The sequence below is a fragment of the Molothrus ater genome, chromosome 1, assembly GCF_012460135.2.
Source record: "Molothrus ater isolate BHLD 08-10-18 breed brown headed cowbird chromosome 1, BPBGC_Mater_1.1, whole genome shotgun sequence".
Taxonomy (NCBI): Eukaryota; Metazoa; Chordata; class Aves; order Passeriformes; family Icteridae; genus Molothrus; species Molothrus ater.
In genome coordinates this window covers 127,558,224-127,576,481 of record NC_050478.2, presented here as the reverse complement: position 1 = coordinate 127,576,481, position 18,258 = coordinate 127,558,224, and the positions used below count along the sequence as shown (strand labels likewise).

General features: G+C 37.4%; 1 protein-coding gene across 3 annotated transcripts in view; it reads left to right on the top strand.

Moving 5' to 3' along the window:
- Positions 1-18,258, top strand: part of ZFPM2 (zinc finger protein, FOG family member 2) — a 308,205-nt gene that overhangs the window by 133,669 nt on the left and 156,278 nt on the right. For all 3 annotated transcript variants that reach the window (XM_036406843.2, XM_036406840.2, XM_036406842.2), the window contains one exon: positions 13,332-13,450. In XM_036406843.2, the coding sequence (XP_036262736.1) occupies positions 13,332-13,450 (119 nt within the window). The remainder of the gene's footprint in view (positions 1-13,331; positions 13,451-18,258) is intronic.

Sequence of the window (18,258 nt, the reverse complement as noted above, 5' to 3'; positions counted from 1 at the left end):
AGAAACATAGTCAACCCCCACTTGCAAGCCTACTTGCCAGAGACAAAAAAGATGCAGAGTATTTGAAAAGGGAATTCCTTTCAGAATGCCAAGGTTTGTTATTTTTTTGCTGTATGGATTACAGTATCATGTAGAAGCTGTTGGTTTCTACTGGCACAGATCCTTTTGTCCTAGGTACTATACTTTGTAGATAAATAAATACTTGTCTGTCTGTCTATCTATCTATCTATCTATCTATCTATCTATCTATCTATCTATCTACCTGTCATGCACATCTGAGTATCTGGATTACATTTTTTATATGAACATCTATATATGCAAACACAGTTACAGTCCCCACTCTGGATTGCATGCTATTTAAAAAGACAGGTCAATAAAAGGTGGGAGAAAGGAATTATTATTACTTCCAGAGTTACAGAGAGATTATGAGTGATATTGGATATCCCATAGGAGGTAGGCTTAGATCCAATTTACCAAGCCCAGATCTTTCAAAGATTAAAACTAAAATGTTTGCCACAAGACTGGCCTTCTCTAAAAGTCTGTGCATCTTCTTTATTTGATAGTTTCTTGGAACTGTTATTATGATATGCATGGCAAAGTACTTGCAAAGACTTGAGCTACTTGTTTGTAATTTGGTATTGGCTTTTGAATATCTGTCTCTCATTTAAGAAAGTAATTTCCAGTATTTTTTTATTGGTTGTCAAGAGAAGAAGACAGCATAAGCATACAGAAAGTACCAAAACATATCATGGCTATATTTGGCACAGTGGAAGACTTTGTAAGCTGTGTGGGTTTATTTGTATGTATATTCTCACATATGAGTAAGTTAAGGTGCTAATGGTACAATCCAGCCATAAAGAATTTTTATATATGAAATTATCTTATTGATTTAGAATTTTAACCTACTTATAAATGTTTACAAAAAGTATGAAAAAATTAAAACTTGTATAGAGCATAGTATGCAATTTTCCCCCAGGTATAGTATTATTTCCTCCAATACTTTTATGTTTATTCACTTTACATCAATATTAAGTTTATGAAGATGGAGTTTTCTTTTATTTCATTGTGACCTTAATGCTTCTGCTGTAACTTGAAGGTTTCTAGCTTCAGCTTAGGCTTGACTGGCAGATGATCTGTGATCAATAGGGGGAAGACAGAAAGTTATAAATCAGTTGTGTGAGGGAGAGCATATGTGCCTTAGTGCTCGTGTCTTTTCTGACATTTGCTTCTGGCCATTGTTGGAGGCAGTCACTGGGAGCTTGGGTATGACACAGTACTGGGGAGGAGGACTGAGGGCAGCAGGGGGAGAGCAAGTGGCAGCTGAACTGACCAAGGAAGCAGTGTCCAGGGAACAGGAGATGGGTAGGAAGCTGGTTTTTATGGAAAGGTACTGGAATATAAAAAAGAGTGGTCCCAGCTCCTGCATGGAAGTTCAAGCTTTTTCAGATACTGAAAGGCTTGTTTTCTAAAACCACTAACTGCAACAGTGGTTATGTAAAAGTAGGATTTGTTTCTCTAGATATTCTATTCCTTTAAGCTAATACATCGTGTATCCTGTTAATGTACTTTCTTAATTGAGGTGAAAACATATGGGGGAAAAACCTGGTAGAATCAAGCTGTCTTTCTCCAAGATTCCTTTTACAGCAAATTGTCTGTACCTATCAAAAAGGAATTGTTAAGTTGAAAAGTATTTATGTACATCAAAGGAATTGTCACAGTTAAAATAGAAATTTTCTCTTTGCATTGATGCATGAGATTTTTTTTTTTTAATGGGGAGCTAGAGAGGAGCCGATATTTTTAGGGGAATTTTTATGCTATTACACATGATTTTGTAAAGTGCTGATTTTATTATCAGGGGAATAAAGATTCCAAACTGCATCTTTTTCAATATGATCATTTCATACGTACTTATCCTTTTTAACTCTATATATTTAATGATAGGCTATGCTTCTTATATTCTTACAGTAAGTCACCATTGCAGGATAATAAGAAGCTGTTAAAAATTGACATTAATATTTTTAAAACATCATAATATAGGGGCGGTTTTAAGCTTCAATGACAAAATAATTCTGTAGCCCAGATATATTTTGAATTATAATTCTTTAGATCACTGTTGACACTGTCTGTTTCATGACTTTGTTTTGCAGGAAATACTTTCTTACTTCTTCAAAATAATGAGTTTATTTTAAGTATTGTGTTTTCAGAAGCAGTGATTGTGACTGTCAGGGCAAGTTAGGGCTCCTGTCACTAGCACTGACTTCCTCTGAGACCCTTAGTGTCCTATTTAGGCTGAAATTTCTAGTAAGGCCATGGACTTGTGGACTTGTTCTCAGTCATGGTTTACAGACGTAAAGTCTAAGCTGTGAAGTCAGTCTCAAGAGGTCATTGTTCAGGAGAAAGACTGTCTATCTGCATCCTACTGCCACAGAACATGTGCCAGTGCTGGCTCTTCCTCAGGCTCCCCAGTCACCACATCTGTCCAAAGCAGCAATGGGGTGTTCAAAGCCTGTGCTTGTAAAAGGGAGGGTGGTAAGGCAAGGCAGTTTGGGATATGCTTTACACACATGATGTCCCGGAGACTTACTCATATGAAGGTCAAGATCATTCCTGTACAGAAGGCTGCCACAAGACCAGTATTCTACTTAAGTCTTATGTAAGCCTCAGAGTAGGATTTAGGCAGTGCACAGGACTTGTGCTCAATCTCTGTTCAAGGGTTTATTTCACTCTAAGTTACAAGTCTGCTGTATAAGTGAGCATCACTCTTTATATCAGCTTCAGAGTCTGGGCTATGCTAAAATGTAGGTGCATGTGGAAGCAGTGTGATAGTCCAGGCTGAGGCACTGAAAGGTATTCGGGTCCATGTCCAAACCCAGTCAGTTCCTGTCTGGCACTGTGCTAAAAAGTGCTGGTCACTGCTGGTACTTGATCACAGAAGATGCAGATAAGCATATAACTCATGAGTGCTGGAGCAGTGCACAGCCATGTGTCTGTTATGCATGGCCATCCTCGGCAAGTGCAAAGGAATTATTAATTTGAATCTTGATATTGTACATTATAGTTATACTACATTTATCTCTATTTATAATAATGTTGCTTTTCATATAAATTGCATTTATAATGGATGTGACTATATATTGCATGCATGCAGTGGAGCATAGCATTCAATCTCTCCTTTGTCCCCGTCTCCCTCTCACTTCCCTAATCTCAACAATAACTAGATCTTTTCGATGGTTACACTAAATACTGATAAATTGGAGTCTTTACTGAGGTTTTTGTCTTTTTTCTTTGTACTCAGAATTTTGTTGGAAACATTGAAAGGAAATAGGAAAATAATTTTAAAGCATCTGCTTCTTTTGCAAGACATTTGGGCAGTTTGGCTCACATACTTTTAGCTAGATAGTGGTGTCTAAGCAGTGGTTTCATAGCTCTGAGTATGAATATCTGATAGAAAGCAAATAACTTATCTGCTCTTACACAAATGGGAGATGAAAATGGATCCTTCTATCTCTAAGCATAAGTACTGTAAACTGAGAAGACACCACAGATACGGTCACGATGATCTCATTGCTTTGCTTTTAGAGTAAAAAGGAATACGTTTCAAAACATTTTTGCTTATGTAATATATTTAATTGCATAAATATGAATACATCAGTCTTCATACTAAGTTAACTTCAGTAGCTTTTTACATTCACTGGCAACATACGCTGGATTGATATTTTTCATTTTTAGCAAGTAAAAAAGAGATCCAACAATTGGGTAAACGTGCAAATGTCTATGATTTTTTTATATAATATTATATATACTTGCGTAAATAATACTGTTAAAAAAAAAAGGTGAGTCTCTTCCAGCTAAAAGGATTCCAAAAAGTCCTAGACTGATGTAGGAGATGGTGAAATGTTAGGATTTTCTCCCATGCAGAATAGCATCTAATTCAGAAAATAACTTCAGTCTGAGTTATGTAAGCTGTATTTTCAGTGGTGCCCATTTTCTGTTGTCTTACATACAGTGCTTCATAAACCTCTAAGTGTATTTCAGGTGTATGAAGCAAAGAAAAAGCAGACAGACTCAGAACTGAAGTGTTTTTGCATATATCAGGGAGAATCTGCACACAAAGGGACGTTTATCAGGGGCTGCTGTTCCTCTGCTGAGGAGGGAGCATACCCAGGAGTATCCAGAAAGAGATGATGATCTTATCGAGAAAACCTTCTTCAGTAATATTGTCAGCCTGCTCTTGCCAAGTCTGGCATTTCAGTAGCCAGTGTATTCATGATGGAGAGAAAGGGAGCCAAGCTGTGCAAGCTACAAGTAGCAGGGATGAAGAACCTGCTCAGCCTGCTGGGTCAGTGCAGTGTTACAGCATAGCTGGGATGTTTGCCACGAGGGACTGTCCGTGTGAGAATGCAGTTTACACTATTCCTCTCATAGGGAACTGCAGTTATGTCTCTTTAGCTACACTGGTTGTCTTTAGGGGTTTTTTTTCTGTATTTTTGCAAGTACTTCTACTCCAGGTTTACCTCAACATATGGAGGGAGTAACAAACCTCTTGAACTACGCAAAGATGGAAAACTGTTGAGAAAAACAAACAAAAAAAATTCTTTTCTTCTTTTATGAGATGTGGAGTTAGAAAACAGAGGGGTAAATTGTCCTTGTAGTTAGTAGACTTGAAAACTAAAGATCTTTTCTTCTGATTTCATTTCAGGATCAGGATTTTGCCATGATGGCTGGGTTTATTTTGCCTCTATCTGTAGGCTAGATGCTGATATAAACACAGTATTTGCTCTATTGTGAGGAACGTGACTCTGAAGCAAGTGAAAAAACCTTTGGCATTGTTAGCATATCTTGAGTAAATGTATATTTCTTTTACTTCTGTCTCTTTTTTTTTCTTTGAGTATGTTTCTGTAAGTTTAGTGAAGCAGTCCAAATAAAGGAAAAGTCTAGAGAGCTGTGTAAAAATCTAAAAATCTAATAAAATTCTAGCAGTGACATTCATTAGATATTCCCTCCTTTCTGAATTCCAGAGAAAAAACAGTACTTTTAGTTCACCTTAAACCATAAAAATTATTTTGATGGCATATGTAACAAAAAATTATTATTTAGTTTGCCATTTCCATTTCTTTAGTAGCTATTCAATTTATGTGCTATTAACATTGATTCAATTAATTGCCCTCCCTTCCAGTTTCCCCCAAATGTAGAATTAGCATTGTCATTTCAAATTGATGCAGTGTTCACCACTGTAGGCCTGGGTTTTTCTAATCTGGGATGTGATCCTGTGTTTCTAAATTCTGTAGATTACATGAGTGTGAGGTACTATAAGAAGGTAACTTTTTTCTTTTGTATTTATTTCATTTAAGTAACTGAATACTAATAGAGTGCTAAAAAAATCTCAAATAGAAAATTTTTGAAGTGTCTTTTTGAAGACTTCTTTTGACACTATAGTCTCTGAATACTAAGGTTGTGCTGAAAGACATTGTGGACATTTGCATCAATGAAGTTAGCTGTGAATTTCAGTTGTAAATCTGAAGTTTGTGTACCCATACCTGAGGTCACATCTACCAGCCAATGTTGTGGGCATATCTGGAGCCTGGTGTAAACTAGATAACCAATAATGAAACTTTTTCTCAAAAATGTTTTGTGGTGCACATGGTGATCTGGCTACTTAGATGTAGAGAATGAGTTTGACCAAATGACAGGTGAAATCACATCTCTGGCTGCAGTGGAGACACACTTCAGTTTTTCCGTTTAGCCAGGATTCAGCTGAGCAATGAAATATTAGAATCTTTTATTTTAGTCATTTAGCTTATGAATTAAGCACTGTAATAACCCAGATGCCTTGGTTAGAAAATAGTAGTGTTTGCATTCTAATTCTAAATTGATGCAGTTCTCTTGTGTTTCAGATTTGGAGATAGATGTTTCTTCTCTCACTTTGGCAAGTTTTCTGCATCCCAGTTTTCTTTAATATCTTATGATCCTCTTTTTCCAGGTGCTGTCTTTGTGTCCTGATCAGACCCAACTTGAGTCTTCAGATGGCTGTTTCCCTAGACAACTTCTCTCCTTTTCTCTGAAAATCTTTGCCTAGGCTTTCCCTGTCCTCACTTTCACGATATTTGTTCCTTCCCTTTATTGCCTGATGTAGGACAGCGCTGTTGCAGATAAGGATAGCACCTGCACTCTCTGCCATTTGCAGTACTAGCAGCAGGTAGAAGAGATAAAGAAACTCTGCTTCTGACTTTCAGGGCTCTAAAGAAAGGTAGAGGGCAGCAAGTTTTTTTGTTATAGAAAATGGAGAAGGCTTTTCATTTGTCATCCTTACCTAGAGTGCACTGCAGCCCTGTGGGAGTATTGTCAAGATGCAGCAATGTTAGGCTTCATGCCTGCTGAGCTAGGCATGAAGCAGCTTGTGGCAGCTTCTCCTGCATGGTCTTTGCTATCTAGACCTCCTTCTAAGCAAAGGCAAAGGAGATCAATAGGTTAGAGCCACAAGTACCTCTGGCCTATTCTTGTGTCTACTTCCCTCATGGCTAAGGTTTGGTTAACTCTATTCCTCAAGTGGGATGTATACAGGAAGGATCAGGACTGGGGAAGGAGTTGCTGGTGGGTGGCAAAAACTTCAGAAAAGAAAAAAGGATGCTATGTTCAGAAGCCCTCCACCACCTCAGTGGCAGCAGAATAGCAATCCTCCCTCCAGGGTGACTCCAATCCAGAGCTGTTTTCTCAGTTTTCAGTACCGAATCTGTTCCTCCTTCTTTCTTGTCCTAACACTGTCCTGCCTCATCTTTTGGGAAGCAAAATTAAGTTTTGCCTTTGGTTGTGGACAACCTAAATAACCTCTGGTTTTGCCAAGACCCCTGAGAATGCCATTTTTGTAGCAAAGCAAATGATAAAATTTCTTCAAAGATTGACTGTAATTTAGTCCATTACTGCTTGTACTCAGTGTGAATTTGTCTCATATGTATGTGTCTTCCTAGTAAGATAACTACAATTTTTGTATCCCCCAGTAGACTTGTAGTGCTGCAAATCAGACTGTACCCTGACACTGCCCAGGTCATCTCGCTCTGGGGTCAGTGCACTGACTGCAGAATGAGTACAGTATTGTCCACTGTGAGAATTAGGTAACATGATGTATTAAATCCCTGACAAACACAGTAATGTGAGCTGCTTTGCCGTTTTCAGGGATTTTTAAATTGAAGGTGGTGAGAAGCTGGAACAGGTTGCCCAGAGAGGTGGTAGATGTCCCATCCCTAGAAACATTCAAGGTCAGGTTAAACAGGGCTCTGCATGACCTGATCTAATTGAACATGCCTCTTCTTGGTGGAGGAAGGTAGGACTAGATTATCTTAAAGGGTCCCTTCCAACCTTATTCAAAAACCTATTATATGATTCTCTGAATTGTCTGTTGCCTAATATGCTTCCACAATAACAGAGGCAAGCATCTAGTCAGTGCTGGAAGAGGATTTGTTCATTCACTCATTCATTAATTCATTCATCATGAAGTGCCATAGCACAGCGTATTTTGGGTTACTGCCTCAGAGTCATAGTTATTTGTTTCTGGATTTTGGACTACTGAATGAGTCCTGTGGAAAGGGAATGTTACTGTTTCACCATTTCCATTATGTTATCTTTTGCAGTGCAATTACCAGCTAATTCAAAGCTCTTTGTGTTAAGCTAATAGCTTTTGACTCTCTGCTGTCAGCCACTCCTCTTTGTGCACTTTTCATACGGTTTACCAGTTCCCCTACCATTTACCTATGAAGAACATTTATTTTTTCTCTGAGTAGAGGCTCATCATAGACAAATCATTAAATGGAACATCAAAAAGATCCCATCTGTTAGAGTTGCATATGGGTAAGATCACAATTATCGAAAGCCTCTTTTTTTTGCCTTATGCTTATCCGTACAATAAATGTAGTTGTCAGCAGGATAAGTTCACGCATCGGATAAGGTCACAATTTCATTTAGTGACAACTTCCAACAGCGTGAACTTACAAGGTTCGATTTATTAAAGAGTCAGAAGGGATAAGATCACTGCATGGCCAGCCTGATTTATCAGGGTTTGACTGGAGTACTTGAATAGAGAATGTCGTATTTCAAGTTTATGTTCAAAACTGTAGTTTAGTGTGTGCTATGTCTCAGAGACTTGAAAATTGAGGGAGGAGAATTTACAGGAAGTATCTCAATAATGCAGCTTATGTCTGCCAAACAAGTGTGTGAACACTGAATATTGGAGCTACCTTATTAAGAATCACAGAAGTGGAAATGGGATACTTCTCTACTATCAGTGAATTGCTATGTGCAGACCTACACATATTAGTTTGTTATAATGGAAGCAATCGCCAGCCAAATATTAATTGCAGAATCTTCCTGTGCATGTAGGACGGCAGGCAAATACTGGGTTCTGGGTTGGGCAGCACTTAAGAACTGAGAGTGTTTTTAACTAGCTTGCTCTGACTTCAGAGCAGTCCTTGTTTGAAACTACAACATACACAATTTCTCTGCCATGCAGAAATACTCATTAGAGAGCCAGGTGGCTGTGGACTGGAAATATGCAAAGAAGGAGCCATTTGCTTGTGGAAATTGGTAGAGCCCCATGATGTCAAATAAGCAGTCTCTAATTGTAGCAGAGGAGGAGCTTACTCAATTTTTTGAACTGACTCCACTTAGAAAGCTATTTTAAATTAAGAAAAAAACCCAAAAACTGTGGCCCAAAGCTATCAGTGACTTGCTTAGAAGTCTTAAATGCATACGAATCTGGATACAGTTATTTCTGAATGTAGTTCTCCTTATGTCCCACAACAAGTGTTCATCATTCACCTTCAGATATATACTCCTTTGTTTCTTACTCCAGAATGTAGGTAGATGGATGAAAGCCAGTATTATTTTGTTTCAGAAATACTATATATACTTGAATTTTTCTGGTAGTCAGACTGTGGTCAAATCCTGTTAAGGGCCAAAAGCTCCTGTTGGATTCCTCTGTACTCTATGTTTTGGGGAGAGTTTTTTTAAATGATGCTGATTGTGCTGTAAAAGAATACAAAGCTAAACTGACCTCTCTACCTTCTGTTTAATGAAAGCCCTGTGTGGCATGCCTGAAACAATATATGCATGTATGAAAAGAATCCTAAATTGAGTCCTTTCATTCTGGTTTCCTAGCCACCAAGGTGGCCTAATATCTTAAAAGCCATGGGATGTTTTATAGCTGTACTAGTGAGTCATGACTTGAGGCTTCTTTTACAGTGCAGCTATCATAAGTCTTTGAGTAATCACAGACTTTAAAAGTATGCTACATCAACAAGATAAGAGAAACAGCCCACAGCACTAACAGCATTATCTTTTACCAAAATTGATTAGCCCATACTATGTGTCTCAAATATTTTGTATAAACTTACTCAGCAAGCTGGAAATAAATGTGTTCCTGAAGAACAAGCTGTGGGAAAAAAACCCAAAAAACTACTTGCTCTGTAGCAAGGAAAGGGCAAGTAAATATCACTAAATGAAATGTCTCTTAAGTAATTTTTTTACCTTAATCACAAAAACTAGAAGCAGAGCATCACTTCCTCTCTACTTGTATTTCTTAGTGCTGCTTCTATCATACTTCTTGCTGTCCTTTTCAGCTGGAGAGCTGACAAGTTTGGGATGAAGAGAGTAAAACTGCTTCTCTACTTTGCGTGGAAATTATGAGTATATCACATATTTTATTCCAGGGGTAGGAAGGAGTTCTGTTATAATTTGCTGTTATGGGAAGGAACTTGTATTCAGTCCTGAGATGGTCTGTTGCAATTGCTGATTACTTGAGGCACCTAACAGTGTTTGGCACAGTATTTTCTGCCTCCTTTGGGTTTGAACATGGATTAAAGAAGGCTGCAGCAGCTTTTCATCCCTTCTTCTCTTTTCCTCCCCACATGTTGAAATTTCCATGGACAAGTATGTGTGAAAAGTCAGTACCAGCTGAGTCTTTACACTTACTGTGAGTGGTGATACAGCAATGAAGTCTCAGATCCTCTTCCTTCTCCTGATGTAATCTGTGAAGACTCTGAGCAGTTGTGCAGGGGATGGTAGCTGTAGAGAGCGCTTCAGATTTACATCTGAACTTCCTCTTGGGCTGAAGGGGAAAATCTTGTCTTGCTGACACATTTTCACATTTTTCAAACCCTTTTAATTAGGAGTCACAGGGTGAGGTTCTCATTTTCCAGCAAACACCCTTGAAGTCACACATTCCATGGGGCCACAGGTATGGCATTTAAACCAGCATCCCTGTGGGAAGTCAGCAGTGAGCAGGGGACAGCTGCAGTTACATCAAGTGGGAGACTGACCCACTGTGTGCTGCAGTTGTGCTACCATTCACCAAATAGGAAATTTCAGAGGAGAAAAATGTTGTAAATAAATACAGAGAAGTTGCAGGCAGTGTCAATTTTTTTTCCTCTAAAAAACCAAAGATATTCAGATGAAAAAAAACAAAATCTTTGCCAAGGACTAAATTGTAATGTGCTGCACCTTGAATAAGCATAACCAGATTGTCTCATTTTGTCTAAAAATGCAAGCAGATTGTCCTTCCCAACTCTGACATTCACCCATAGCATTAAAATGGCTGCTGGTCATGGTGACAGGAGAGAAATGTATCCTTTTTGGAGAACTGCAATACAGAGAAACAGAAAGGTTTTGCAGCAAAACATTTTGTTACCCTGTCTGCAATCTACTCCTCTTTCATGGTGTTCTAAGTGTGTGGGGAAACACAGCAGTTTCAGTACAATTCAGCATGATGTTACTCCCTAGGCAGAATATTTCAAAGTATTCATATATATTGAATATTGCCTGAACTACAGCTTGGAACTGTAACAAAAGAGAATAAGAGAGAGAATCCATAGTACCTTATTTAATTATCAACAGAAGGGAAAAAATATATTTGGAAAAAAAAGTTTGTTCTTACGCTTGCCTCAAATCTGAGCTACCTATCAGGTATAAGATTCATGTTATTAATTTTATTTAAAATATCATGTGTAATGATGTGTACCTTAAAACTTTGGTAGCTTTTTGGATATCAGTGGTTGATCTGCCCTAAGTTTGTCGTTCTTAATCCATTAAAAGACAGGCCTGCTTGTAAATCCACAGGTACAGATAAGGAGTCACTGTTTGACTGTGTCTGAACCCTTTTCAAATGAAAAATGTCAGTGGCAGAAAGGGAGTCTGAATTATTTTTTAAAAGGGTTTTCAAAGATTCTCATGATTCCTCTGGTATCAGTTAAATGTGACATGTCCATAGACATGGCTGTTTTTTAGTGTGTAAAAGCAAGCAAAGCTGCAGTTTTCATCTCTCTGTAGAGAGAAAATGCTGCAGTATGGCTAAGTGATAAACATGTTACTTTGCAATTTCTCTCTTCCATAATTAACATATAAAGAGATTTTTAAAGCTAATACAATTTGTAACAATGTCACTGTGAGAAGGAAAAAATGCTTTTATGGTTGTTTGGAGTTTTTTTTCTGTTTGGATGCATATATGTCACATGTGTAAATTAGATATAATTAATCCATAAGCTTTCCTGTTCACATACTGTCTCTTAAAATGTCATAGCACTGTCATGATGAGGACTCACCCACATACAGAGAAGCTTTTGTAAACCAATACAGCTCTATTTCCTAGATTTGTTCCAGTTTGCAGGAAGGATCTGATGCACGATTTTACGTAGAGTAGTTTTGTAATCTGCAACACTCAGAGGTGAAATTTAGATTTCTGTGCTTGAAAATGGAAGCTGGAGCCAGCTCTTCTCTTTGGAAGATGGTCAAGATAAACCCCTATGGACAAGTAAAAGCTTTGTAGCCTGACGGCAATGTAAATCCAGGCATCCAGGGGAATGTTTAGCTGGGGGAAGTTGTGGAGGCTGCCTGTGAGCCAGGAGGAGTTACTCACTTCCTTCAGCCCAAGGTTCATTTCACAACAACCACCAGTGCTAAATCTGGGACGAATTGACTCCTTGCACAGTTGGACTTTGCTCTGTTTGTGGAAAAGCACCATCCTTATTTGGGGTGGAGTTGTTGAGACATGCTGATGCAAAAGACAGGAATCACTGTTGCATCTGTTTGTTATGGAAAGGGGGCAAGGGGCTTTAGCAGTCATGGAAAACAAATCATGAAAAAATCATGGCTTTAACAAAGTGGAGGTGAGTTCTGCTGCTCCTGAGATCAACAGATTTTTTGCCTACCTTCAGGAAAGGGAAAGCTTGGAAGTGCAAGAGCATGGAAAAAAGCAGTCAAACATCTAACAGGAAAAGTACACATCACCCTGTCCTTGTTCCATTGTATCCCTAGGAAAGTCAGAAACCAGAATTTATTCAGAAAATAGTATTAGAAATTGTGCATATAAATATAACTGTTGCTGTATTTTTAAATGAAATGTTTTTTCATAAAAAGTAGTCTTAGTGAAGAGACTGGTTTCAAAGATGAGTTGTCCAGACTAATTTTTTAATCTTGAAATAAAACAAAAAAAATACGGGTTGGGAAAGGTGGTGACTGAATTTATTTTTCCCTCCATGAGAATGATGACTTGTGTTATTCTTTCTCTTTACTGAAAAATCCAGAAAAGTTAAGGTGAGCAAAAGCAAAAATTTCTCTTTTAAGTGGTTAATTTTGAAGTTATTGCTTTCAAAAAGAAAATTTATTTAAAATAAAAAATATCATGCACTAAAAATCATTATGCACTGAAAAAACCATCATACAGCTTTCCCATTGCTTTTACTTATTTTTTCTGATAATATAAAGTTAAAATTAAAATTATTTTTTTGTTTAATTCTGAAATCTTACTGTCTGTAAAATCTCAAAAGTTTAAAATCCTTTTTGTAATTGCAGCAAATGCTTTTAGTAATATCTTGGAGGTGTAGTGAATTTTTTATAGCTATATGCTGTTTTTCTCAAATTGTTAGTTGCTGTGGGCTTCAAAATGTGATCTTGTGCAGCAAAATGCATCAAGGAGGTTAATGCACCAGGTGTGGCTGCTATTGGACCCTCTCTTTTCAGCTGTCATTTCCCCCTTCCTCAGCACTTCTTAAGAACTCTTATGGAATGCTATTCTGAATAAAATTGCTTTCCAACTCTAATGTGTGTGAAAAGATGCAAGAAAGGAATGGGACTTTCTGAACCAAATTTGAATATAATTATAAGGGAAAAAGGTTTGTTTTTCTTTTGCAGGATGACAAGATCAGTTGTTTTTCAGACAAGCATAATTAATTCTCATCATATTGGTCCTCAGAACATTGTGCTTGTAAAACCAACACAAAGGGAGAGGTGGTTGTTGTCAAGGCATGAGTGAAAGTACTCTCAACACTGCTTGTTTTCTTTGTTTGCAGGAGAGTTGGAGATGGTCCAGAAAGACGGGGAGCGCAAGATTCAGAGCCGGCAGCAGCTTCCGGTTGGAACAACATGGGGGCCTTTCACTGGGAAGATGGATCTGAATAATAACACCTTGGTATGTAGATGCTCTGAGACACTTCTCTTTGTTATGCTCTGTGCCATTCTTCAGGGAGCAGCCTGGATTGCTCCTCAGATGGAGCGTTTGAAAACAGGCATTGTTAGCTTTAGCGGACAGTGGTATTTGGCTCTTCTCCAATTCGTTCATCTATGGCAACCATCCACATGAAGTTATTTGGAGCACAGGTTAATAGTGTTTAACTTGTTCTTTTACTGAAGGGAAATGTCACTTCCTTGTTTGCTGAACCAAGGTGTTGTGTTTCAGTAGTAATATCTGGGTTTTTTGTGGTTTTTAAATTTTTCATAGTATTAATTGCTGAATACTTAATTTATATTAAAGTATCAAAAATAAATAACTACATTATTTTAAGATAAAATTAATTAAATTTGCCTTAATGTAATTGAACATAGCAAAATCTTCCATCAAATTCACATTTTTTTGAAAAGCATCAAAAGACACCTGTCATATAATATATTCTCAATTAGCCTCATTTTTTATTCTGATTGCATAAAGTATGTAGACCATTTTACTTTAAAGTAATGATCTCTCTTCGGTGCACTGAAAATCATGTCATTTCTAGGTCTTCATTTCATCTTTGTTTGTGCTGGTTTTAAGTCTGAGCTTCAATATTATTTGTGTATAGTTCAGATTAGTTTTCTGAAAATATCAGGAAGGAAACAACTAATATCTCTAGGAAGGTTTAAACAGTCTTGGAACATGCATTGCCCTGTGGGATACTTCTGAAGAACCATTATCTGCAGCTGGATCACTGTTTGCTATTACAGCCCTTGCATTGAATGTATTTAGCATAAAGACATGTGGGACAGTTTCACAGGAAGGGATTACAGGCATTTTGGGTACACGCCTCTGTGCTGCAAATGCAGAAACTGAGATTCCCGGTGTTCCCCAGCACTGGGTGTTGTCCTGCCCTTGCAGGACCTGAAGAGAGTGAGGAGCACTGAGTTGCTGATGTATCATGTGGGACAGTGTGAGGGAGGAGTTGTATGGACAGGGGACACAAAAGGGGGAAATTTATTTTCTTCAACTCCTCCCTAGAGAACCTTTGCCTATGTAATGGAGTTCTCTTTCTAAGGATTATTGGATAGGATGCATTTTACTTTCGGTAAATATGCATATTAAAATTTGAGTGAAGCATTATTCTGAGTACATAGTATATTATGGTATAGATATAATGCATAGTAGACATTTAAGATCTTACTATTTTGTACTCGTTAGTGTACTTTATTCGTCAAATGATACTAAGAAATGTTACAGAAAGTGGCATGGAAACTTTGTCTGAGTTTCCAAAAGTTCAGTATTCCCAATCCAGATCAGACTTCCCATTCAGGCACCTGAATAAAGAATATATTTTCAGAAGTACTACAGAGTCAAAGCCCCTTATTTGTTAGAAAGGAAAAACTGGAAAATTTGAACTTGTCTCATTTTTTCCATCCATTTAATTTTTATTTCTTCATCTATTTCATTATTGGCCTGTCATCATTCTCAAAATGTTTTTCATACAAGGCCATATGTGACAACCACCTGTAATTCAAATAATTTTCTGAATCCCAGTATAATTAGTTTAATCACTTTTCATATAACAGAAACCTTAGTCATGTTGTAGCTCAAAGTGTCTCCAGAATCCATACTGTAGAGAAATGCTAGTTTGGTTTTGTCCACTTGTACCGCTTCATCAGGTATAGACAACATGCAGATACTGTTTAAGTATAGGAGGTGATATTAATTGTCCCTTCTCTACAAAATTTATGTTTATCAGATATTCTCAGAATGAATTTACAGCATGTCAGCAAGCAGCCAATCATACAATCATATTGTATCTCTTTTTTTTTTTTTTTCGATGGAGTTGTAGAACCACAACCCTAGCAGAACCTTGCTTCTCCCTTAATAGCACAGGAATGTTTTAAGATCTGTTACTGCTTTTTATATTTGGGCAAATACCATTTTTGTTATATCAAAAGCATTTAGTTAGGATAGTTGGGTTTTAATGAACTGGTAATGGAGCAATGTGCAGTACTGACTTTAAATTTTTGTATTGTAATGGGCTAGAACAGCTTTCTCAGTATAGTTCACAGAGACGTTCAATGAAAATCTTCAGGACTTTTTTCTCACTAAACTGGAAAGATACATTTTATTGTCAAATTAAAAATCATAAAATCTATTTTTACTAATACTTGAAAGATCTTACTTTTGTTTTGCCTACAAATATAGACAGATTTGGAAATCTGAAAAAGTTTCTTTAAACAGAATTTTAGTTCTCACAAATATTGTTTTGTCCCCTGAGCAACTCCATTCCTTGAAAAAGTCAAAACTGAACTGGGCATCATCTTGAGCAATCAGATTTAACTTCGAAGTTGCCTCTGACTTTGAAGTTTGCCCTGCTTTGAGCAGGACTTTGGACTGGATGACCTCCAGAGATCTCTTCCAACCTGAGTTATTCTCTGATTCTAAGTATTTTTTCTTTTTCCCAAATATCAGATGTTTCCTGTAATCCTACATTTGTTACTTTAAAATGCTGTGTGAAGAAACACAAACCTTTTGATGCAACTTTAATTTGCTGTTAAAGCAACAAAACTCTGACATCAGAAACATCAGCTTCTACATGGTTTTCTTTTATCTTTTTTTTTTTGTCTTGAAATTATTCTGGATTTTTTTATGGTTTTTTGACCCATTTGATACTTATCTCACTATTGTACATGTTCTCTGTTGTTCATCAGGGGAGTTGAGATTCTTTACTTAGGTTATTAATATCTGTTTTGGGAAGCTCATTTGGGTAGAGCCTCACATCCCTAGAATTCAATCAAACTTTCACATGAGGAGCTGAAAACTAGTTTATTTCATTTCTGAATGACAACCTCAAACATTATACTGCTATAAACACCAAATTTTTGAAAAAGAGTTTTAATGTGGATTTTTTTGTATAGAGAGAAAAGTAAAGAAAAATTCAGGATCCCCATGTGAGTAAATATCATAACTTTTGCAGCTGCTACCTTTATTGGGAAATCAGTTTGTGTCTCACTGAAAGTATCTTACCTGGCTGTACTCTTTGGTGATTGCAGTATGACAGTGCCTCACAGGATTAATTCATGCTGTAACAGTCAGAGCTTACTTATTCCCCTTGCACTCTGCACTGAATGCAGCCTGTACATGTAATATCTTCTTGTTTCCAGCAGTGCTGCATTGCTGAATACGGTCTTGCTGCTGTTGGCTCATGAGATGGAGCAAGTTAATTAATTCAGCACGGTATTTAATTGAGTCACTGTGCCAGATGTCAATTACATTTTAGATCTTTCAAGTTTCTGTCTTGAAATATGTTAGCAGTACACATCTCAGAGTAGTGGAAGAATGGGTACCTTGAACAAAAATTAGTTTAATACTGTTCACAATTGCAATAGGAATAGCAGGTGTATCAACAGTGTTGCAGCACTGTTGGGAAACATGGTAGAGCAAGATCCACATCAGGACTGAAGAATACTCAAACTAAAGGTAGACTTGAAAGGGCTCAATGACTAATAAAGTTCTTAATTTTTCTCATCTAAGAGTTTAGCCAGTATTCATGAATTACATAAAATTCGATTATGAAATAAGGAATGCTATTATTATGGTTATTGTTGATGAAACAATCTGCATGCAGCCAGCAGAAAATCCTAAGACATTGTTTTTAGCAAGTGAGTCTTAGATCTTAAAACTTGTCTAGGCATTTAAGTTTTATTTCAGTTTGACCTTAAGAACTTCTTTTATAATTCTTAAATATTTGTAGATACCTACATAGATACTTGTATTATATTTAAAGTGATAGATCTCCTATTTAGATACTTTTAAATATCTGTTCCTGTAATTGTGCCAAACTACCAAAATTCCTCTGCTCTCAGCTGCATGCATAATTTGTATCTGTCTGCACAATTAGACATGGAGTTCACTCCCTTCCATTTCCTTCCACTACTTTCACTTTCCATCCACTGTTCGATAATAATTGGGTAGTCCCTAGAAAATTAAATGCATAAGAATATCTTTTCAAGCCTAGAAAATGAACGTATTTGTAGGAAACATGTGTCTACATGTTTCCACATTTGCTTGAGATTTAATATAATCTCCCTGTTTAGACAACAGACTCATGAAGAGTTTGAACAATACTACTGGTTGTCTACAGCTGGTGAGAACTCAGCTGTAGAATGGAAGACAACACAATTTGACCATGAGGGCTCCAAATCTGTGTCTTGCTGCATCACAGAAAATTCAATAGATCATGGATACCCACAAATTGATAGAAATATATTTTTATGCATCAGACTCCTAGTTTGTGATTCCGATTCCTGTGTAACAGGAAAGTGGGTTTGCACAAATATCAAGTCTAATACGAGCATGCAGGTGAAAAGAGCAGAAGACCATACTAGACTGGACATACAGCCCACTGAAAGAGGAGCTGCTGGGTGTAGGCAGATCTAAATTCAAGCCACTAGCAACCTAGTTAAGAAAAAACTGTTGACTTGCTTCTTTCAGCTGTAAATATTTTCCCTGTTTGAGGGGACAGCTTGATGGGAATGAGGCCCATGGAAACAAAAGCAGCCCTGAACCACGTAGCCCACGATGGATGTCGAACAGTGGTCGCTCCGGCAGTCATGTGGAGGCATTCCAAGAGGCCTTTTCCCTTGGCTGCTGCCATCAAGTTTTTGGTGTTAATCTGTGCCCATGGCAGGGTTTTGCAAAGCAAAACAATGATCAGCTATATTCAGCTCGCCATTCTCCTTGTTGCAGGGAAGAGCATGCGGGGCAGGCCTGTATGAGCC